Source organism: Pipra filicauda, unplaced genomic scaffold (assembly GCF_003945595.2).
Source record: "Pipra filicauda isolate LSUMZ 115617 unplaced genomic scaffold, ASM394559v2 scaffold335_size1511353_pilon, whole genome shotgun sequence".
NCBI classification, from domain to species: Eukaryota; Metazoa; Chordata; class Aves; order Passeriformes; family Pipridae; genus Pipra; species Pipra filicauda.
The window spans coordinates 1,422,802-1,443,762 of NW_024104460.1; the positions used below are offsets into that span (position 1 = coordinate 1,422,802).

The 20,961-nt window shown below is 47.2% G+C and overlaps 2 protein-coding genes across 4 annotated transcripts in view; one reads left to right on the forward strand and one right to left on the reverse strand.

Moving 5' to 3' along the window:
- GAB2 (GRB2 associated binding protein 2) overlaps positions 1 to 14,556 on the forward strand; it is a 92,665-nt gene extending 78,109 nt beyond the window's left edge. Inside the window, exons 4-10 of the mRNA XM_027741626.2 lie at positions 562 to 1,148; positions 2,225 to 2,319; positions 3,056 to 3,338; positions 4,334 to 4,424; positions 5,723 to 5,825; positions 6,678 to 6,803; positions 8,593 to 14,556. Coding sequence (XP_027597427.1) covers positions 562 to 1,148; positions 2,225 to 2,319; positions 3,056 to 3,338; positions 4,334 to 4,424; positions 5,723 to 5,825; positions 6,678 to 6,803; positions 8,593 to 8,736 — 1,429 coding nt within the window. The 3' untranslated portion in view covers positions 8,737 to 14,556. The remainder of the gene's footprint in view (positions 1 to 561; positions 1,149 to 2,224; positions 2,320 to 3,055; positions 3,339 to 4,333; positions 4,425 to 5,722; positions 5,826 to 6,677; positions 6,804 to 8,592) is intronic.
- Positions 14,557 to 16,315: 1,759 nt separating this feature from the next.
- USP35 (ubiquitin specific peptidase 35) overlaps positions 16,316 to 20,961 on the reverse strand; it is a 28,915-nt gene continuing 24,269 nt past the window's right edge. For all 3 annotated transcript variants that reach the window (XM_027741614.2, XM_027741613.2, XM_039384017.1), the window contains exons 10-11: positions 19,081 to 20,296; positions 16,316 to 17,918 (exon numbers count right to left, since the gene is read on the reverse strand). In XM_027741614.2, the coding sequence (XP_027597415.1) occupies positions 17,748 to 17,918; positions 19,081 to 20,296 (1,387 nt within the window). In that variant the 3' untranslated portion in view covers positions 16,316 to 17,747. The remainder of the gene's footprint in view (positions 17,919 to 19,080; positions 20,297 to 20,961) is intronic.

Consider the following 20,961-nt stretch of genomic DNA (forward strand, 5'->3'; position numbering starts at 1 on the left):
AGACCTTTCTGGGTGTACTGAGCTCCAAAGGTGGTGGGAGCTCAGTATTTGTCTTATCACAACATCACTTGTTTTTTTCCCCAAATAAGCCCTATTTCTGAGCGCCATCTCGTGCTGGCTCCATGAAAGAGTCCCTATTGTCCCTGCAGAGCACGAACCCTGTCGAAGCAGGGGTTGCAACCAGCATCTCCCAGATTTTCCCATAGGTCCGGCACTTTCCCAGTGATTTGCCACAACTGGAAACTCTCCCATAACCCTTTCAGGTTTTCTCACCACAAAGACTGATACAGGGCAGGAGCCTCTTCCATGGGGGAATGTTTATGTGGGGCTGGGTGAGCCCTTTCTGGGTGGGAGCATGTGGCCCCTAAAAGCCTGACCCGTGCATGGTTATACCTTTGCAGGCAAAAAAACCCAATCAAGGTTACCTTTCACACCCTTGCAGTGTATATGCATTAGGTCTTCATGTAAGTCAGTAAGGTGACAAAGAGGAGAAGCAGAGTTTGCTGCACCCCAGGACCTGCTCTCCCCCCATCTCAACCCCTTTGTCCCCTTCCTCTGCAGGAGTGCCAGCTTCTCACAAGCCACACGGTCTGCCTTCTTCATGCGGAGCGACACAGCGGTCCAGAAGCTCTCTCAGGGCAATGGGCACTGCATGAACGGGGTTGGTGGACAGCTCCATGGCTTTTACAGCCTGCCAAAACCCAGCCGGCACAACTCGGAGTTCAGGGACAGTGCGCACGATCTCCCACGCACCTTTGGCTCCTACACCCACCCCAAGTCAAGCCTCACCAGCTCTGAAACGGATAATGAGGAGGTCTACACCTACAAGACTCCCAACAACACCCTATGCAAGGAGTTTGGGGAGCTCTCCACGGACTCCTATGACATCCCTGCCACCCCACTCTCCATCTACCAGATCCCCAGGACATTTACACTGGACAAGAACCACAATGCTCTGGCTGTGGCCGCCAGCGACTCACCCTCTGCACCACCCCCGCGGCCCCCAAAACCTGGGCAGACGGAGCCACGGTGGGGCAGCCCACCCCAGCGGCTCCAGCCCAGTGAAAATCTAGGTCTGGCCCCCATGGCAGCCACCATTCCACGGAGAAACACGCTGCCTGCAGTGGAGAACAGCAGATTGCACCGAGGTAAATTTTGGGGGTGGGGAGCTGAGGGTGGCTTTGTCCTGTCTACCAGACTTGGGCAGATCAGTCCCATGGGGTTGTGGTAGGACTGGACTGCTGTTGGCATCAACCAGGGGGTGGACACAAAGAAGCTCTCCCCAGTCAGGATCTGACCCTGTTTTTTGTATTCAGCAGGCAGGGAGAGGCATCCACAGAGTTCTGCCCACCAGAGCTACCCAGATGACTGTTGGCTATGTTGTAACTTGAACCAAAACCCCAAACCCGCTTGCTTATGAAGCCCTTCACCAGATTTTTGTGATTTCAGCTATTTTTAGTTTGCCTTCAGTTCATAACCAGGTTTATCAAAACATACTTCAGCCTGGAGCTGCCTTGGTTTTGCTCACCAAAGTGGGTGAGCAAAACCTTGGGTTTGCACAGGTTGCACATTACCTTGGTTTTGCACATCTCCAAGACCCGATGTCCCCAGCGCAGTAGAGATGCTGTTCCCATTGGCCATGAGTAGGCCATGGATGAACATGCCCACTTGTACCTAGAATGACAAAATTGCAAACTTAGAAAAGGTGGTTGAAGAGAAAATACACTGTAAATTTTACACAGAGCTCTATGAAATGCCTCTTCCATCTCCTCCTACCTAATTGCCAACATTTAGGCTGAGATGAGACCCATGCTCAGCAGTAGGCAGACTTATCTAAGAGCTTAGCATTCATCCTCACCCCATCCTTCCCTTACTGGAGGCTCCCAGCCCCTACATCTGCTGAGCAAACTCTAACAGAGCTCTCCCTTAAACCAGTTTTGTCACCGTGATGTACCTTATCTGACATCTTTACCCCTGGGATTTTGCAGTACTTTGACAGAACCGGGTTAGGTCCACACAGCATGTGCAGTTGTGGTGATGCATCAGAGAGATGCTAATTGGGAAGGAGCATAGCAGAGAGTCTGTGACAGACTAAAGACCATGTCTTCTCATCAGCATCTGAATCAACAAAACAGATATTGTCCTCACAGTGCCTTGTTTTCAGGGACCCCTTTTTATTGGCAGTTGTGGTGGGACACGTTGTGCATTTGTGGTTGCATTGCAGCTTCTTCTTGTGAGACGTACGAGTACCCCCAGCACGGGGGCGGCAGTGCCGTGCAGTCGGTCGAGTCCATGAACGATGGGTACAACTCCTACCTGGTGAGTGGGACTTGGTGTTGGCCACCACACTGTAGGCACCTACTTGCATCTTATAGATTCAGAAACAAGTTGGTTCCAGGATGGACCTCACAGTGCAGGCCTGCAGAGCTAAGTCAAGAAGGGTTTTATTAATTATTTCAGTTAAAATCATGGTGGCCTGCAGGGAACAGATGGAGTGACAGATGGACCTAACCCAGCACCGCAGGCAGAGCTTTGCTTCCACACGGTGTATCTTCCTGGAGCTTTGGCCCAAAAAAAAAGTGCCTAGGAGTTTGACTTCTTCCTTAAAGCCTTGGATGCTTCTGAGTTAAATTTTGACACATTGCCAGAACAGCCTCTTTTGTGCACTTTCTAAGATTTCCTGAGCTGGAAATTACATTAAAGCAGCCTTTCATATTGCATTTTAGTCATGATCAGAGCCCAGGCAAGAAAGGCTTTCCAGGTTAAGCATGTTTCTGCAGCTCACTCTGATCATGAGAAGATGCTCAAGTCTGGGCAATGAAGACCTTTCTCAAAACTTAGGATGTTGCAATGTCTTGGAAACAGAGAAGGTAGACCCTCTCAATGCAAACTGATGGCCAAGGTGGGGACAGACTATCCCTTCCCTCTGTGCTTAGGTTTTAGAGCAGTTCCCCCCTCAGATGTGTATTCATTTATGAAGAGATGAAGGGTTTATAGTGGGGTGGGGTTGAGCAGAGTCTGATACTTACAGCACATCCTCCCACTTGTCCCCCAGCAAGCCAAGGCAGCAGTGGCTCGCTCCCACAGTACTGACTCCGAGGACAACTACGTCCCCATGAACCCTGGTTCCTCACCCCTAATCCATGCTGAGAAAGCCAACGACAATGCCCAAAACCTCTACATCCCCATGAGCCCTGGGCCGCATCACTTTGACCTGGTGGGGTTGTCCTCAGCCACCCTTCCTGTGCATAAAGGAGGAGCTATGGTGCAGTGTCACAGACGACTGAGTGAAATCCAGCCCCCACCAGTCAACCGCAACCTCAAACCCGACCGGAAAGGTAGGAATGGTTGTGGGAAAATCTTTACAGGAATCCTTTTATTCGTCTCATACCTCAGACTTCATCTGTCGTCTTGTGCACAGTTCTGGGTGGGGTGCATTTTGCTACTACCAGCACAGTCAGACCTTCAGATCTCTCCCATCCCCTTCATCTTTCAGGAGCCTTATAGTACAAATGCAACTTTCATGGTGCTTGAACAGCCCATCTCAAGACCTTACAGGCCTTTACAGGAAATATATGTCACAGACAGGATCTCACCCCGTTTGCCTGCACCCCTCCCTGTGCTCCACCCCAAAATCTCAGTGTTATGTTCAGATGACTCAGATTTTTTCTGCTGTTTCCTACTGGTTGGATCTAGGCAGTTCTTCCTTCAGGGCTTTCCCAGTATCCTCCAATTCCCTCCCAGTCCCTTGCCTGACAGGTCACCAAGGAGATCCTAAGGAGGAGGGCTTTCATCGTTAGGGTGTCCACACCTAACCCCATCAACACTCTGACCAAGGGCTGGGGCTGGAGCATAGCACTCTTCTCTTCCACCTAATGAACCATCCGTGATGAGAAGAGTTTTCATGTTCCCCTGCAGATGCCCTTTCCCATTCCCTATCGGAAAACACTCCAGACGAAGGTAGCTCAGGGTCAGCAGCATCTGGTCTTGTCCCCATCTCACAGATTTTCACAGATCGCTGATGAATGGGTTTATACTCTGGTGTTTGGGCATTTTTAGCAGATCCTCATTTCCTGGGAGGCATACTCCCCTTTTGGGACCACCCATCCATTTTAGGGCTGTGGGTCAGAGGGAGAAATTCACTGTTTTCTCTCCTGGCGTAAATGAGTGCAGGGATTTTGGCTGGAGATATTTGTCATCAGCAAGAGGGCTGGTTGGCTGATTAGCAGAATGGGAAGTAATCAACCATTTTTTGGGGACCCTCTCATGCCAGTCATGGATGCTGAATTCTAGGAACATGCTGCCTCTGAATAAAGGCTTTTCTCTCCCCCAGCAAAGCCATCACCATTGAACCTGAGGAACAACACTGTCATCGATGAGCTTCCCTTCAAATCGCCAGTCACAAAATCCTGGTCCAGGCCAATGTGAGTAATGGTTGGGGGATGAATTCTTGCTCTGATTCAACAGCAGCTGTCTGGTCTTGCTCTCACTGGTGTCCGCGTGTAGCCAATCTGTCACCTCTGTCATAGGTTCCCCACATCACAGCTGGTGGCAGAAAGATAAAATTATTTAGGTTGGGATTTCACATGAAAGCCCAGCATGTGGCTGAGAAGTTAATTAAGATCCCTTGAAGACATTTCCTGTTTCTGGGATCTGACGACTTCTGGAGAGCTATGGCTCTCACATTGGACCTGTGGTCCACCACAACTCATGACCCAGCTGAGCTAGACCAACTCAGCCACACTGGAGGTGTGGGGCATGATTTCACATCCAGCTATCCCCCCAAAAACCCCACTGTAGTCTCAAAACATACGGTGACACTCTTGGGGTCTGACCAAGACGTGCTTTGATTGCCTTGAAAACAAAGCCTAGCCCAAAGGAAGTCTGCAAAATTAAACCAAAGCTCTTCAGAGCTGTGTCTGCCGGCCAAAAATAACAGGATTCGCACAATTTCAGCTCTGCTGCTAATTCACGGTCTGATGTTGTCCAGTGAAAGGCAGAAGCAAAGCTTGGCTGCTATGACTTCTCTAATAAATTGGATTGTGTGGAGACTGACTGCAGGGCATGAGCGCTGTGTGCTGAAATCACTGCACTGGGAAGCGGCGAGCAGGGTTTGATTGACAAGACGTCCGACCCTGGAGAAGCTAATGGATTTTTCCCTTATCAGCTAATCATATGACCTTGCTTTACTGAAAGGCAACGAATAGCTTTTTAAGACACACGTTTTAATGCCAGACACTGATTTAATTATTTTGTTTGGTATAATTAGATTTGGCCAATTGAAAGCAAGACAATTCCTTGGAGGATTTGTTTTCCAGCAAAAAATTTGGATAGGGCCCTGTACAGTAAACAAATCCTGTAGCTGTGGTAAGGCTGGAGGTGAGAGGCTTCACCAAGGCTGGCTCTGCATCCTCCACAACTAAATGTTTCCTGTGAGATAAAAGAGTTCATGGAGCCTGGTTTGTGTAGGTGATAGCAGGAGAGTTACAGGTACATAGCAAGCAAAAAATTGTAGAAAGAAAAGAAATGGGAAGACCAAACCCAGTGATTTCCAACTCATGGAAAGGATGGGTTGGAGAACCTCAATTCCACCAGCTCTTCTTCATGCCCAGTCCCCAGACTGGAGCATGGTAATGTTTGTAGGCATCAAAAGCTGCCCTCCTTGGCAATGAACAAGCAGCCTCTGCCACCATGGATAACACATCGACCCTTGTCCTTACAGCCAGACGTTCAACGCGGGCTCTCTGCAGTACTGTCGCCCTGTCTCCTCCCAGAGCATCACCAGCACTGACTCGGGAGACAGCGAGGAGAACTATGTGGCGATGGTAAGGGCCCCACAGCTAAGACAGATGGTCCTGGCAGGACATACACATTCCGCAGCTCTGCAAACGCATTCCTAGCTCATGACATGGAAGTGCTCAGATAGGACTGTGTGATGTCCATCCTGACATACATCCCTGCATGCACAAAACAGTGTGCTTCCTTCTGAAAATGACATGTCCCATTGGAGTTTTAAATGTATATGAGAGCAGAAACATATATCACCTACTTTACCAGGAATTAAGAGGGGATAAAAATGTATAAGAACTGTCAGGGTGTATCTTCCTAATTGAAGTTGATTTTTTTCAATTTTTTTTCCTCCTAATATCGACTGACATCATATTTGTGTGGAGGGCAGGGGCTATCAGAGCAGCAACAGGGAGCGGCACTGCTTACAGGGAGGGGATTTTGTCTCTCTTGGTGGAGCTGCTGATTTAAGCATATTTTGGAGGTTATGTAACTCATGGGGTAGAGGAAATCAATGCTCTGTGTAGCATGGTTGTGATTAGCGAAGATCTCAGAGCTGGCCTGGCCTCACTGAGGTGTGGTTCCTGGGACATGCTAAAGCCCACATCTGTTATCAGGCATGTGAATAAAATCAGCACAAAGGCAGAAGAACTGCTCCAATACATGAAATCAAGAACATGAGCTTGAAATATTTGTTAGCACAACATACAACATATGTAGTCCCCCACCAGTTCTACACACCCTGGTCCCAGAGACGGGTGACCAAATATCCAGGCTTTTTATTAATAAAGTGCCACCAAGGCGCTTTGCTGCCAGATTTGTGTTAATTCCCTTTTTTCTTTATTCCCATTTTAATCCTCATTATCTCTCCTGTCTCTTCCCTGCATTAGCAAAATCCCATTTCTGCTTCTCCTGTTCCTAGTGGTACCAACAGCCCAGCGCCTAAAAAGAGTTCAGGGAGTGTGGATTACTTGGCCCTGGACTTCCAACCAAGCTCACCAGGGCCACACAGAAAGGTATGGGGGATTTTATAAACTTCTTATTAAAAGTGATGCATTTTTAAGGAGTTCTATGCATATTGACAGTAGCATGGTCCAAAGTCCTGGACCATGGTCTCAAGAGTCTCTCACAATCAGAGAGCTGGAGCACCTCTGCTGTGGAGACAGGCTGAGAGAGGTGGAATTGTTCAGCCTGGGTAAAAAAAAAGGCTCCAGGGATACCTTAGAGCTCATTCCAGTACCTAAAGGGGCTGCAGGAGAGCTGGAGAGGGACTTTTGAGAAAGGCATGGAGTAATAGGACAAGGGGGAATGGCTCCAAACTGATAGAAGGCAGATTTAGATTAGATATTAGGCAGAAATTTTTTACTGTGGTGAGGCACTGGCACAAGATGCCCTGAGAAGCTGTGGATGGCCCATCCCTGAAAGTGTGCAAGGCCGGGTTGGATGGGGCTTTGAGCAACCTGGTCTATTGGAAGGTGCCCCTGCCCATGGCATGGTTGATACTAGATGATCTTTAAGGTCCCTTCCAACCCAAACCATTCTATAATCCACTGCTGTATTTATTCTAGGTCAGACTCAGTGTCTCTTGCATGTCTGTAGCCCTGCTGGAAGTGTCACCATAAGCATGGATGTGCAGGGGTTCAGGGTTGCTGATGAGACCAGAAATTCAGCTGGAGATTGTATTCAAAAGCTGTCAGGAGGTATCCCCAAGAAGTACCAGAAGTTTTTTTTCCTCCTTCAGAGCAACACATCCTCCAAAATTAGACTTGGGTTTTCCACCTGAAAGTATCTGAAATAACCTTATTCAGAAAATGCTGGGAACCTGTCTGCTGCCAGTCAGGTGCTTTCAAAGGGTGTCATTTGGGCAGGAAAAGTACAAACTGTTTTCAAAAAAAAACCCTGACCTTTAAAAGTTAAATAATGTTGAGCTGATTAAGCCATTGCCTGGTGAGGAAGAGCTGTGGGGAGAAGATGGGTCAGGAATGGGATAGTTCTGTCAAGTGTCATATGGAAATGTGGAAAGGGAAGCTCCTAAAGACACAGATGTTGGTGACTTTTCTCCAGGTTCATACACAGGGGAAACAAACACCACCTTAAAGCAAATCATAGGAAAACAGGGCAATGAAGTATCTCAGGACATCCACATATCCAAAGGAAGCTATGTCTCCTGAGGTGATAAACGAGACCTAAAAGTCTTGTGAAGGTTTCACATTATCTGGTCCAGTTGCAAGCAGATGGAGGTCCTCTGAAATGCTTGTAGAGGCAGAAAAAGCTCCAGGACCCCAAAAACTATGGTAAAAAATATCTCCTTTTTCCTTAACATGTCTCCTGGGTGAACCTGCAAACATATCTGTTGTTTTGAGAGTGAAAATGGGTTAGCGCCATAGGTGGGTAGAATCAGCAATGCTAAAAGGGATGGAGCTGGGATTTTTATGTGTATCTGTAAGAGTTCTTGAGTTCTTTACAAAAAAATGAGCAAAACGTAAGGCTGAATTTGCAATATCAGCAGTTAGAGAACAAAATTGCAACCAAACATCTATGTCCCAGAGTTTGTGGGAAGGTAAAGACCCAGGTGCTGTTTCTGCCCTTCCATTGCACCACAGTCTCATGCCAGCAAGAGGCAGAGCAGGTGAAATCTTTCATCCAAGACTCTTTGGGAGGTTAGAGGGAGGGTGATGAGCTATGGAGTCTGCAAGAAAGCAGGAATGGTGCTGGTGGACTTGTGGCACCCTCAGTGCTGCTGCAGGAAGGATCAAGGGGGACAAGCAGGCAGCTGATGAGTGACCCTGTTTCTCCTCCCCACAGCCCTCCACCTCGTCGGTCGCCTCAGATGAGAAGGTTGATTACGTGCAAGTGGACAAGGAGAAGACACAGGCGCTGCAGAGCACCATGCAAGAGTGGACTGATGTGCGGCAGTCCTCGGAGCCTGCCAAGAGCGTGAAGCAGTAGTGCCTGCAGCAGGCATCAAAACAGGCCAATGTCCTGTCGGTTTTCCCCAGCTCCACTTGGGCTGGATTTCTAAGACTTGTCTGTGGAGGGAAGGGGGTCTCATTATTTTTTTTTCTCTTAAAACGAAACAAAACTTAATTTCAGGGGAAGACTTGGCGGATACTGTTTGCCAGTGATAAAGACCAACTATGTTCGGTGGCTAGTTTTGTGCTTTAGCTGCTGGATGCACTATCCAGGAACTTCGATTTAGCAATACCAGGCTTCACCCTACACATCTTTTGCTTACAGCTATCAAAGCCACCTTGTATGTGCTAACACTGCATCATCTCTCCCTGTCTTCTTCCATACCATACCCCAAACCATGCCATGCAGGTTTGCAGCATCTCCCATGTGACATCATTCACCAGCTCTGATTTCCACTCCTTATGGTTGTTCTCTTCTCTGCCTCCTCCCAATCCCAAAACTTAGCAAGAACCATTCCTTTTGAAATCATTTTTGTTGTCTGATCTCTTGTAAATAATATGCTCAAAACCTCTGAAGGCTGTTCTCCTCCTGGTCAGACAGCCGCTGTGGTTTTGGTTGGGGTTGTTAACTTTCAGGAGCTTGAGGAGTATCCACTCTGTCCCATTGAGCTAACTTAGAAGTCCAGGACTTACCCCACCATACACACACAAACATGCTGGCACATGCTCACACAAGTTTGTTGGGGTGTCTTCTGTTGATATTTTCCAGCATCTCTCAAAGTCAATGGGCTGGAGAGATTGGCTTTGGAAGCTAGAATTTAAGCCCTGACCCGCTGCCTGTCTGAAATCAATTCCTGTGAATCTGATCCCAAGAACCAAAATTTGCCCTTTGTGGCACCAAAAGAAGCCCATATAGTGAGAGTCCTACATCTGTGGCCATTGTGAGAAGCTCTGAGGGGTGCAGGGAGGCTCTGGAGACCCTGTGTATCTAGACTGGTGTAAGGATGAGTGACAAGAAGGGAGTGGAAGGCTGCTGCAAGGACTGGGAGAAGGCAGATGCAGAGGTTGGTCTTGAGTGAGGAAGTCTGGTGGAATGTTTCTTGGAAGAAAGAAGAGTAATTGAAATGTTGGTTGATAGTGAGGTCACAGGCTTGGGAAGAGGCTGGTCAGGACAGTCAGGGCAAGGTGTTTCAATATTAGCTTTAACATGGCATTTTGTTTGGTTTGTGGAGGGTCCAAAAGGCTGGACTGTTTTCTCCTCATCTTCAGCAATGTTCAACACAGAAATGGGGCTTGCTGACATTAACAACCCTTCGCTCTAATTATGGGTGGGAATCTGCTGTTGCCCCTTGCCAGCATCCTTAACACATCCAGGCTTTGAGATCACTCTGCAGGCAGCTGCTGGACACAGAGAGACAAGAAGGATGAGACAGTTTAATGCAGAGATAATAATTTGTGATCTCATGAAAACAGGAAGAACTTATGATTACCATGGAGCAGCCTGATTGCCAGACAGCAAGCACTGACACGAATAAACAGGTTGACTGCAAACCGACAGCCAAATGAAGGAAACATTAGAAAGATGAGGTAATAATATTTATTAAATAGCTGGAGCTGTTCTTTCTGCAGGCTTAACCTCTCCCAGTACCATGAGCTCTGTGTTCCACCAACACCACCAAGTTATATTGATTATTAATGCTTAAGTGTTAACACATTTGTTTAATCTTGGTTTGAGTTTGGAAAGGGCCAGACGTGACCCACAGAGGGATGGGATACCAGCCACTTAAGGATATGCTGATAAAATAACTTTTGAACTTCCAACGCCATTTTATATTTTCTTCTTGCATGCCGTGAAAGGGAAGGATGTTAATGGAAAAGGTCTGACAACCCATTTAGGGCATTGAAGTGTTGGGCTTTTACAGAAATAATGAAGCAAATATCCTAATGCTCATGGTAAAATAATAATCACTAGAAGGAAAAAAATCCCAAAGGGGAAGACTTAGCACAGTCAGGTGCTTTCTGAAGGTCAGGGAGTGTGTTACCACCTTTAAGGGCCATTGCCTCCTGTTGGGGGCTTGCACACTTGCCTGGTGAGATGACGAAATGAAGACTAGAGTACAGTGCTCTGTATTTCTATCACCCCTGTCATCACTGCATCTCGGTACCATGGAAGTGGGCAGGCAAGGTGGAGGCAGCAGCAGTAGTCATTTCTGATGGTGCAGGGGCTTGAAACACAGTAGGTTTGATTGAAACACAATGGGTTTGGATGCAGTTTGCTGAGTGGGTGCCCTATGCTTCTGCACTGGGACTAGATGCATCCAGTGCCCACTCTCACATATAATCCAAAGTGTTCATTAAGAGGGAAAAGGCCTTTTGTGATACTGGAGAGACTAGGCCTTTTTTTTCTCCGTGTTTCACAAGTGTCTATATTTGTTCATGGGGCAAGCACTGGCATGGGATAGCACTTTTCCCAGGCTCAGATCCCCTGTTTTAATGATTTGCTCTCATGAGCATCACTGGTAACTGGCCCATTACATTTGGCAGATCAAGGACCAAAACAGCCCAAAAGTAGCTATTTTAAAACTGCTGGTTGGTCATCCCTCTCCGCTTTGCAGTGAAGTCTGTGTTTGCACAGAAACAGATAACGTTTCTCCAATTTTTTCCCCTGCTATGCACCAAGCAAACAGCACCTTCAAACTGAGTAGCAGCCCACAGACTATGCCCTATAGACGTGACTGTATCAACCCCTCCTGAAAGCTGTTAAGTAATCAATGGCTTCAGTGGAAATAGTCATCTGTAACGATTGCTGAGCTGATTACAGCAGTCCCTGATGATTAATGTTTGTGCAGTATTTAGTCTTAAATCATATTGAAAAGCAGCTGCTTTAATTACACGGACTGCCAAGAACTTTGTCCTGAAGGCATTGAGTTTATCACATCCACTCTATACTTGGATGCTCAAGTATGACTGACTCTTTTGTTAGAAATAGGTATTTTAGGAAGCTGAGAACATTGCAAATTATTCATTTTAATTGCAATTAAAATGGCTTGAGCCTTCACATCAGACCCTGCTCTACAGCTCTATGGTCTCATTTAGAAAAGGGATGTGTTTGCATGTGTGTGGCAGGACAAGCATCATGACCTCAATTATTTACTTTTTATGAAGCACCAGGGCCATGGCTCAAAGTTTTCCCCAAGCTTTAAAATTTCTAAGCTGTTGAGTTTAAAGGGAAAAGTCTCCAAAAGTGTGTATCCCTTGCTGTAAGTCTGCAACTGCTGTTCACAGTTCTTCTGTCTGGTGAGTTCTGTGAGCTTCCTTGGAGTTGATTTGCTCTGAACTGACATTTGAGTGTTCAGTGTGAAATACATTTCTAGCTCTAAATGGATGCCAGGCTTAGGCTTAGTCTCAAGTTGGAGAAAGAAAATACATGTGAATGCAGACTTTGCCAGGGCAAAGTTGAGAGTCTGGCAGATAAGGCTAAATACAGAGCCAGAACCAAAAGGTAGCTAAGGCTTGGGTTGATGGGGGCTAACTAGGATAGATTTGGACACTAGGCCATCAGCCACTGAAAAGGCTGATGTATGGGGAAACGTGGTTGGAAGGAGAGATGGCAGGGGAGTTTGCCAGCATGGCTTAAGTCTTAGTCCTCACCATGTGCTCCTTTGGCATGAGTCTCGAGTCAGGTATATAGAGATTTGGGGGCTTTTACTCAGTAAAAGCCATGCACTGGTGGGAGGGGAGCTCCCACCACTCTCGGGACTTACCCAGGGCATTTCACTCTCAGTGGGTGAGTGCCTGACAGTGTGATGCCTCAGTGCTCTGGCTTTCAGGGATCTCTGGTCCATTCACCCAGCTGTGAGATGGGCAGGAGAAGCCCTACAAGAAATGTGGTGGGGACCAGTATGTGCTGGGAGACACCTTGCCGTGGGGCTCCCATGAGCTGTTTGTGGGGCAGCAGTGCCATGGCTTCACAGGGTTGTCCTACGAAGTACTGTCTTCATTCTTGGAGCTTTTCAGGACCAGTCTGGATCAACCCCATAGCTGACCCTGCTTGGAGCAAGGGGTGAGACTAGAGACATCTCTTCTGCCCTGAGATCCTGTGCTGCTGGGGTTGAGTGGAGACTCCTCCATGTGAGGGAAGGGGCCGAAAGTGTTGCTTAGAGCCCTATAACATCCAAAACTGGGACAGGGCCACTTCTCCTGTGAAGCCATGAAGCCAACTGTCAAAGAAAACAGCTCAACCTCTAAGGCCATATGCACCAGCAAGAGGAACTAATGCATACTGGGGCCATCCCTTGCACCTGGGAAAGGGCTGGCTGGCCCAGACCAAGTTACCCAGGACACAGACACACAGTCCAAGCAACTAGAAGACATCTTGAACCTATGAATTTTTTATGCTAGAGACTAACCCAGAACCCTCAGCAGCTCCATGCCAGCTCTTACACCCTGGCATCCCAGTCCTTTGAGCATACCAGGAAGAATTGGCTTGTTTTGGCTACCCATTGATCATGGCTCCTTGGGAGGGGTAGAGCTATGCCCAGGTCTTTCTTATGTGGTGTAGACTTTAGTAGGAAGATGTTAAAATAGTTCCCAGGTCCTGTCTGATCTTTCTGGCCTAGGAGGTGAGTAAGAGAATGGTTTTCTCAAGTTATGCTTGCATTGTGTTGATGTTTTCCCACCTGATGATATAATAGTTCCATTCTATGTAAAAGTTGACAGTCACCCACACTATGTGATTATGGAGAAGCCCTACTTGTAATGGGAGTGGGGAAGAGCAAAGCCTAACCCCTGACACCAGTCAGAGAACATGCATGGACATCAAAGAACTGTCAAGAAAATCAGAGGGACCAGTCCAGCATCAGTTCACAAGGGCCAATAAACCAATAGGCCCCTGATGAGTCTGTGTGCCTCTCTTCTCTGCCCAACCTGTCCACATGGATGCAATGATCTTGTAGCTGTTAATGAGGTTCTTGCAGGTAGAGATGTGCACCTTTTGGTCATGATTTCTCCTTGGTATCCCATCATTGTAGTCACAATTTTATCTCCTTGTTCACAACTCTTAGTGTTGTACTGTTGATTGGGTTGTTAATTCAGTAGTTGATATGTAGCAAGGTGTCACCAAACAGCTATCCCCCTTCCATCCCATGGCCAGCTGGTCCCTTTGGACGTGGTGGATGAAGCACGTCACGGAGAGAGGAAGGGAGCAGGACCCTGGGCTCCACAGGGAGCCTGTTGATGAGTTCCGTAGGGTTAGGATCAAACCTTTAGAGTAGTTATATCCCACTCAGTCTAGCCCTTGGCAAAGTCAGCATATCCCCACTGACTTCGGGCATCATTGCGTGGGAATAGATGCAGCCAAATTAGGGTAGTTTTCTCCATGTGTCTCTTAACCTGCTGCGAGGAGGGGTCGGAGCCCCGGCTGTGAAGCTGTTGCATTGGCAGCCAATTCGCAGGGACGTTTTATGTGTTTCAAAGCCTATGACTGTTCTTAAAGAGGAGTATTTTTAATTTTTTGATTTCCATTTGTAGAAGGAAGGAAAAGAGTAATTTGTGGCAAACTGTACAGTATGTGTCTTCTTGTGGTGTCACTGTTTGAATGGTTATTAAGTTTTCAAATCACTGTGGACAGCTAATCACTTAAGTTATTAATTTATTCTTCAGGGGTTTGTCGTTTGGTTTTTTTAAAGGTAATTTGAAACAATTATTTATCCTGTAAATCGGTCTTGAGTGAAGCATAGATAATACTTTTTTTGCTGTTAATAAACATGGTACATGCCTGACGTGAAGGTGATCTCATTTTTAAGTACTGTATATGCAACAGGAAAGCAATGGGAAAATAAAAGAATGATAATAAAAAGACATCTCTCACTGGTGATTCCCAGCATGGATTCAGAGTGGGGAGAGAAGGGGGGAATTCATGGGAAGAGCAGATCAAGTTCAATTACGTAGCACCTTTAAAGCTTTCAGAGCATCTTCTCAGCATGTCACCAAGAGTCTCTTACAGCTTCAAGTTGTCCCATCTGGGTAATGAGGACCTTTAGGATGCAGCTAGGGGTTTTTCTGATACCAGAACCCAAACCATGTGTTTTTCAGCTGCTAAACTGAATTTCCTACTATATGTCTGCTTTAGTGTGTGCAGAGTAAGGACAAGTGCTGCCTTCTGCACCCATCAGCAGCTCGACATCTGTGAGCCCCAAATCACCCATAGAACATAAGCACAAGGACAAATTCTTTCCCCAGAGTTAAAAGTTCAACCTTCTCCTTCAAGGCACTTATATATACTTTTTCTAAAAAAAAAAAGACAAAAAAAAAGACAACTGTGGAAAGATATGTCCATAAGCACAGCCCCTGTAACACCCTTTTTAGACGAGTAGCATCACCTCACACCTGCAGCACATCTGGGATCCCAAACCAAGAGCTGAGGACTCCCCTGTGGGTTCTCCTTGACCAGAGGCATGTGTGACAGACACTACAAGCTATACTACCACATATACTATAGCATATACTTTATCAATATACAATATGCAAATATCACTGGCATTACTAACACTAGTAATACAGTATATACTATACTTGTTGTAGCATATAGTAATATACCATACTCGTGCTATACTGGAGTTCTGTAAGGCCTTTAATATGGTCCCCTATAACAGTCTTACCCATCAATTGGAAAGAGATGGGTTTGATGAATGGCTGGACCGTTAGATGGATAAGGAATTGGCTGGATGGCTGCATCAGAAGAGTTACAGTCAATGACTCAGTGTCCAAATGGAAATCAGCAATGAGTGGTGTCCCTCAAGGATCCATACTGGGGCCAATACTATTTAGTATCTTCATCAGTGACATAGTGGGATTGGCTGAGTCCAAAAGCTAAGTCCAATGCTAATAACTACAGGAAATGAACAGAGACTAAACCAAACAACCTCATTACACCATTGAAACTCTCCAGGTTGCTCTCCGTGCTGAGCACTGCATGCTGTTTGCCTCCGCTTCTCTCAAAATACCTTGGGGGAAAAAAAGATGTTCAGCGAAGAACATGACTATGATACAGCCTCTCTATTTTCCATGTTGGTTTGACTATCTGACTTATCTGACTTCGTCATTTAGATTAGGATCTCATCAAGGAAAGACAGTTTCCTACAAAAGCACCTTACAGCACATGGCCCAGAAAATGCCTCCAGGTAACACTCCGGCAGAAAGAAAGGAGCTAGGACAACAGCAACAGGAAAACTTTTGGCAACCTCTTTGAACAGGAGGTAAATAGCAGTCTATTAATAAAACCAGGAAACACTGTACTTTCTGTGAAACTTAAGCTTTGGGTCCATATTTATTCCCTCTTAGCACTGCCTTGAGTCTAGCTGACTTAAAGGCAACAAACACATTCCACTGCTCATCTGCAAGATCCCACTATTAGAATTGTGATCTTCTGTTGGAAGGCACTCAGCTGTGGCCTGGGATCCCCATTCCAACTCTGCCTGCTCTCCTCTTCCAAGCCACCCCTCTGCAGGATTGTCCACGTCTGTGAGGTTGGATGCTCATCTCGCATCAGCTTTCCCATCTCTTTTTTGACCCATCAGCCCAATAGCTGTGAGTACTGCAATAAGACACTAAGTCTCTATGTTGAATTACTTAATTTCCTTTATTTATATGTAGGAAAGGCAATAAAAGAATATGATAGTATACATCACAGATTTGATCCCAAGTGTCCTCTCTAGCAGACTTTCTGCTCACATTATCCATAGCAATGTCTATGCTTTGCCTTTTCCTCTACAGCAAAACAGTATTCCCAACCCAATACCCCATGGTCAGGATTAGGTCCTGCACTTAAGACCTAAGGCACAAGTCTCTGCCACTTGAGTTGGAGATATCTCTACTACAGGCGTGAGGGAGGAGCAGGTTGGGGACAACAGCTGGGGAGGGAGACGGGAGGGAGCTGTGGTCCTGTAGATGTGCTGCCTGGGGCTTGAGCTGGCCACCTGTCACCAAAATCAGCCCCTGTCCCATTACTGATTTATATAATACATTGCTTTACATAGTATGTATTTATATTGGGTTGATATAATATATCTAGTTGGGCTCCTCTCCTTGCAAATCAGCATTTTTTTTAAAAAAATAGCTAGTGAGTTTAGGGGAGCTCGGTCATTTGCTGCTCAGTGCAGGGTATCCCAAAGAAAAGCACAAATTTTAAAGGGCAGATACAGCCCAGAAAGCCATCAAATGACAGCAGCAGAAAGAGGCTAACTAAGTCCTAAAGACACATCTGGAAAAACAGCTGTGTGTCTGGGCCTGATGTGCACACTAACAGTATCCAGAGGTCACTAGTAACACAGCAGGTCTTCACTGGAGCCCAGAACCCCCAACTGGTTCAGACCAGTCTCTCTTGGTTGGAGGAGTTTGTGCCCTTCAGTCTCTTTTGGATGCCTTGCAATGCAGCATAAAGCCCCTCTGGTCAGCCTGCCATCACTCGCTGTGACCAAGCAGGCTTGCAAGCTCACTGCCTCACAGATCAGCATTGCTACACTAGATGCTTGGTAGTTTTCAGACTTTTCAGCCCTCCTCTACCTTTAAAGGTGTGTCAAGGTGGGTTCTCAAAACCACATTAAAAAGAAATAAAACAACTGAGCAGAGGTCCCCCCAAAACAAACTCAGCGCCATGGGAAGGTCTGCAGATGGGATGTGCATGGGACATCTCCATCCCTGGGGCCCCTCTGGGTCTGTCTTCCTCCCCAGGCCTGTCCCTGTCCCCTCCCCAGGCTAGTGGCATGGCTCACAGCAAGCAAGGCATGGCTACGCTGAAGCAAAAGGGCACTTTTCCGAGCTGTCGGCAGCTGCTCATCGCATTAGCTTAGGTACGTTAAGGCATGAAGACCAAGTGCATAGGAAGCAGCAAGACCCTCCAGATGCCTCCGAATCAGCCCCTGAGTCCTTTTTCATTGAAATGTTTCTCAAATCCTCTTCTGAGATGCTCCCTGTCATCAGGATGAGGAAGAGGAGCCTCTGGCTTTAGGCTGGCTCCACGGACACTGCCTATCTGGTTTAGCCCATTGGCTAGAAGACGAGTCCATGAAAGGAGCCGGATCCGCCCCCACCCGCTGCTGGGCTGCAGCCCCCTGATGAGCTGTCATCATCCTTGTCCTTGTCCAAGTCTCTCCACCACAGCGGGGATTTTGGCAAGGCAGAAATGTAGGCGGCTCTGTTCCTCGCTTCTTTTTCCTGTTCCTGGGAGAAAGAAGGGGGAAAAAGCCACAAGGATATCAGCAACTGAAGGACCCAGGTGGGAGGATGCTCCCACCATCCCTGAGGAGCCAGGAGCCTGTTTGCTTACGCTTGGGAGCCTCCTCCAAATTAAACTGGGGTATGAAGGCCACATGCTCATCTCTAGAGTTCAGTGAGAAGGATGCAGCAAAGCATTGCATCGCTCCAGTGATCAAAAATCAGCCCTTCCGTATCACCTCTGGGAGAGAAGGGACCGCTCAAATTCTCCCACATGCTGTTATTGTCATATGGGATACTATTGTTTGGAAAGCGTTGAACTCCACCAGCTGAATGAAATCTGTTCTAGTTTGTATTCCCAGCTCATCTGTTTGCCCAGGGCAGCTGTGGATACCCCATCCCTGGAAGTGTTCAAAGTCAGGCTGGATGGGGCTTTGAGCAACTTGGTCTAGTGGAAAGTGCCCCTGCCCAAGGGAGCTAGATGGCCTTTAAGTCCCTTCTAACCTAAATCATCCTGTGATTCTATGATAAGAAGGAGAAAAAAAACCGACCTGGCTTGCAATGGCTCAGGTGAATGTCAGAGGTGGTAGGAAGGAACAGCTGGTTACCAGTGAGCGAAGGTGGGAAGAAAAGGAAAGGGTAGAATGTAAGGAACAAGTTTTTTACAATGAGGGTAGTGAGGCACTGGCACAGATTTCCTAGAGAGGTTGTAGATGATCCATCCCTGGAAACATTCAAGGTCAAGCTGGACAGGGCTTCGAGCAACCTGATCTAGTTGAAGATGTCCCTGCTCATCCTGTAGGAGCTTGGACTAGATGGCCTTTAAAGGTCCCTTCTGACCCAAACTATTCCATCATTCTGTCTTTTCCAGATACTCAGAAGAAAATTTCAGGCTGAACTCCCAAGGGCAGATAACAGCAAGTCAACCCTGAGCACAGGCACAAGGTGTCTTGTACCAATCTCAGTGCCCAGTTTCAACAGGAAACTGTAACCTGTTTATATCTGGGTGCTAAAAAGGAAAAGGGATTTGGCTTCAGGGAGTGGGTGGGTATCTGCAGGATTTTAACCACAGGACATGATCCCACTGCTGCTCGGATGGGTGGGAACATGGCCCATGAGCCGGACAGCTGCAGGATCGCACCCTGTTGTGCACAGCAGCGGGAGTTACCTGCAAGTAGAGGATGTTATCTTTGGAAATTGCTTCCATCAAGTCCTTATGGAGGGAAGGTTCTCCATGCAGGCGGCCAGCCTCAGTCAGGGCCTCGTGCAGCAGGCAGCTCTGCCTGCCCGGCCGCTGCCTGTAGAAGAGGACGTAGGCAGTGTCTTTGGGGAAGAACGAGGTGACATTGCTGACTGATTCGAAGGAGGAAAAGGAAACTCTGGTGTCATTGAAGAGGTACCACTGGATTTCCAAGTCCAACTGCTTGTCAGAGGCTGGTTTTGGCACCCCATCCCGGGGCTGCTCATGGGGGACAGTGTCAGTGCACTCCCTGGAGTAGCAGTAGTAGTGGCCGCTCTCAGAGGAGATGCCTGAATGCACCACTACACTGCAGAGATCATACAATAAAGACATGAAGCCACTTCCTGGGGCAGCACTATCCTTCCCACACCGGCAAACCTCCTCAGTTTCCTCTGGAGTAACAAGGATGGGTAGCTTGAGCACCACAGGGATGGAGATGTTGTCCAAGATCTTCTTCCTCTTCATAGTCCGTGGGTCGAAAGAGAAGCGCAGCAGTGTGAGGATGAGGTAGTGTGGACCCTCTGTCAGCTCTGCCACCTTCTCTGCATCCTGCAGGGAAGCACATTTCTCACAGTGGTATTTATTCTCTGCTGTCAGTCTCTCTGGTGAAAGAAAATAGTTGATTAGATCTGGAACAGATCTGGAGTCCTTGGGAGCACATGCCTGCTCCCCAAAAGTGGAGAAAGGGTCTTTGGCTGTATCCACACTAACATCATTGCCACTTAAGGGATTTGCTGCTTTTCCCGGCTCCTTGAAACCCAATGTTTCCACCAACATCGGCAGGGTTGCAGGATCCCCCACCATGGGGGCCTTCCTCCGGATCCACGGAGACCCTGCAAGCTGACCTGCATTTACAGGAGGCTCAATGAACTGTGGGCCAATTTCTTCCACTGGCAGAACAGATGTGCTACCATGCATGTTCCTGTCTGATGGAGGAAAAGCCAGGGACAGGTCTGTGAAGGCTTCTTCTCGGGAAGAGACATTCAGGCACTTCAAGCAGCGGATCTTTGTCATCATTTTACCCCCAAACATCTTCTCAATCAATGTCTTGTTTAAGTAATGATGCTCTACTGCCTGAGACATCAAGCTGGATTCCTTGAGCTTCTGGTAGATCCTTTTCCCAGTTTTTTCTTCTTCGTGCAGCCTTTAGCAGGGGAGAAAAAGACTGCATTATGCATCAATACAATACCAAGAGATAGTTTCTAAAGTAGGGTTCCTGTTCTTCACTCCAAGCGGTTAATCCCAGTTAACCTGTCTGTACCCAGAAGTGTGATGCTGCAGAAGGAAGGCAGGAAGGAGTTGAGCAGGACTGGGGAACCTGAAGGCTCTGTGTGACATTGATTCCCCACTTCCAGAGAGATCACTGGCACGCCAGAGATTTGGTATTTCTTGGTAAGAGAAAGGCAAACCCCACCATTTTACAGAGGAGGCTGAGTGGCTTGTCAGGTAAATCTCTAAAGTTGGTACAATTTTAGACTGGATATCAGAAAAAATTTCTTCACTGGAAGGGTAGTCAAGCATTGGAACAGACTGTCCAAGGAAGCAGTGAAATCACCACTCCTGCATCCAACATTTGAAGTGTTCAAAACATGTGTAGATGTGCCATTTAGGGACATGGTTTAGTGGTGGGCTTGGCAGTGTCAGGTTAATGGTTGGATGATGAGGTCTTTTCCAACCTTAATGATCCTATGATTCTATGAATTCCCCTGCCTTCAGAGCAAAGGCAGAAATTTTCAAGCCGAACTAAGTTCTGACCTTACCCCTAGGACTGCCCAATCAGGGTTTTATCAAGGAGCCTCTGATTAGTTT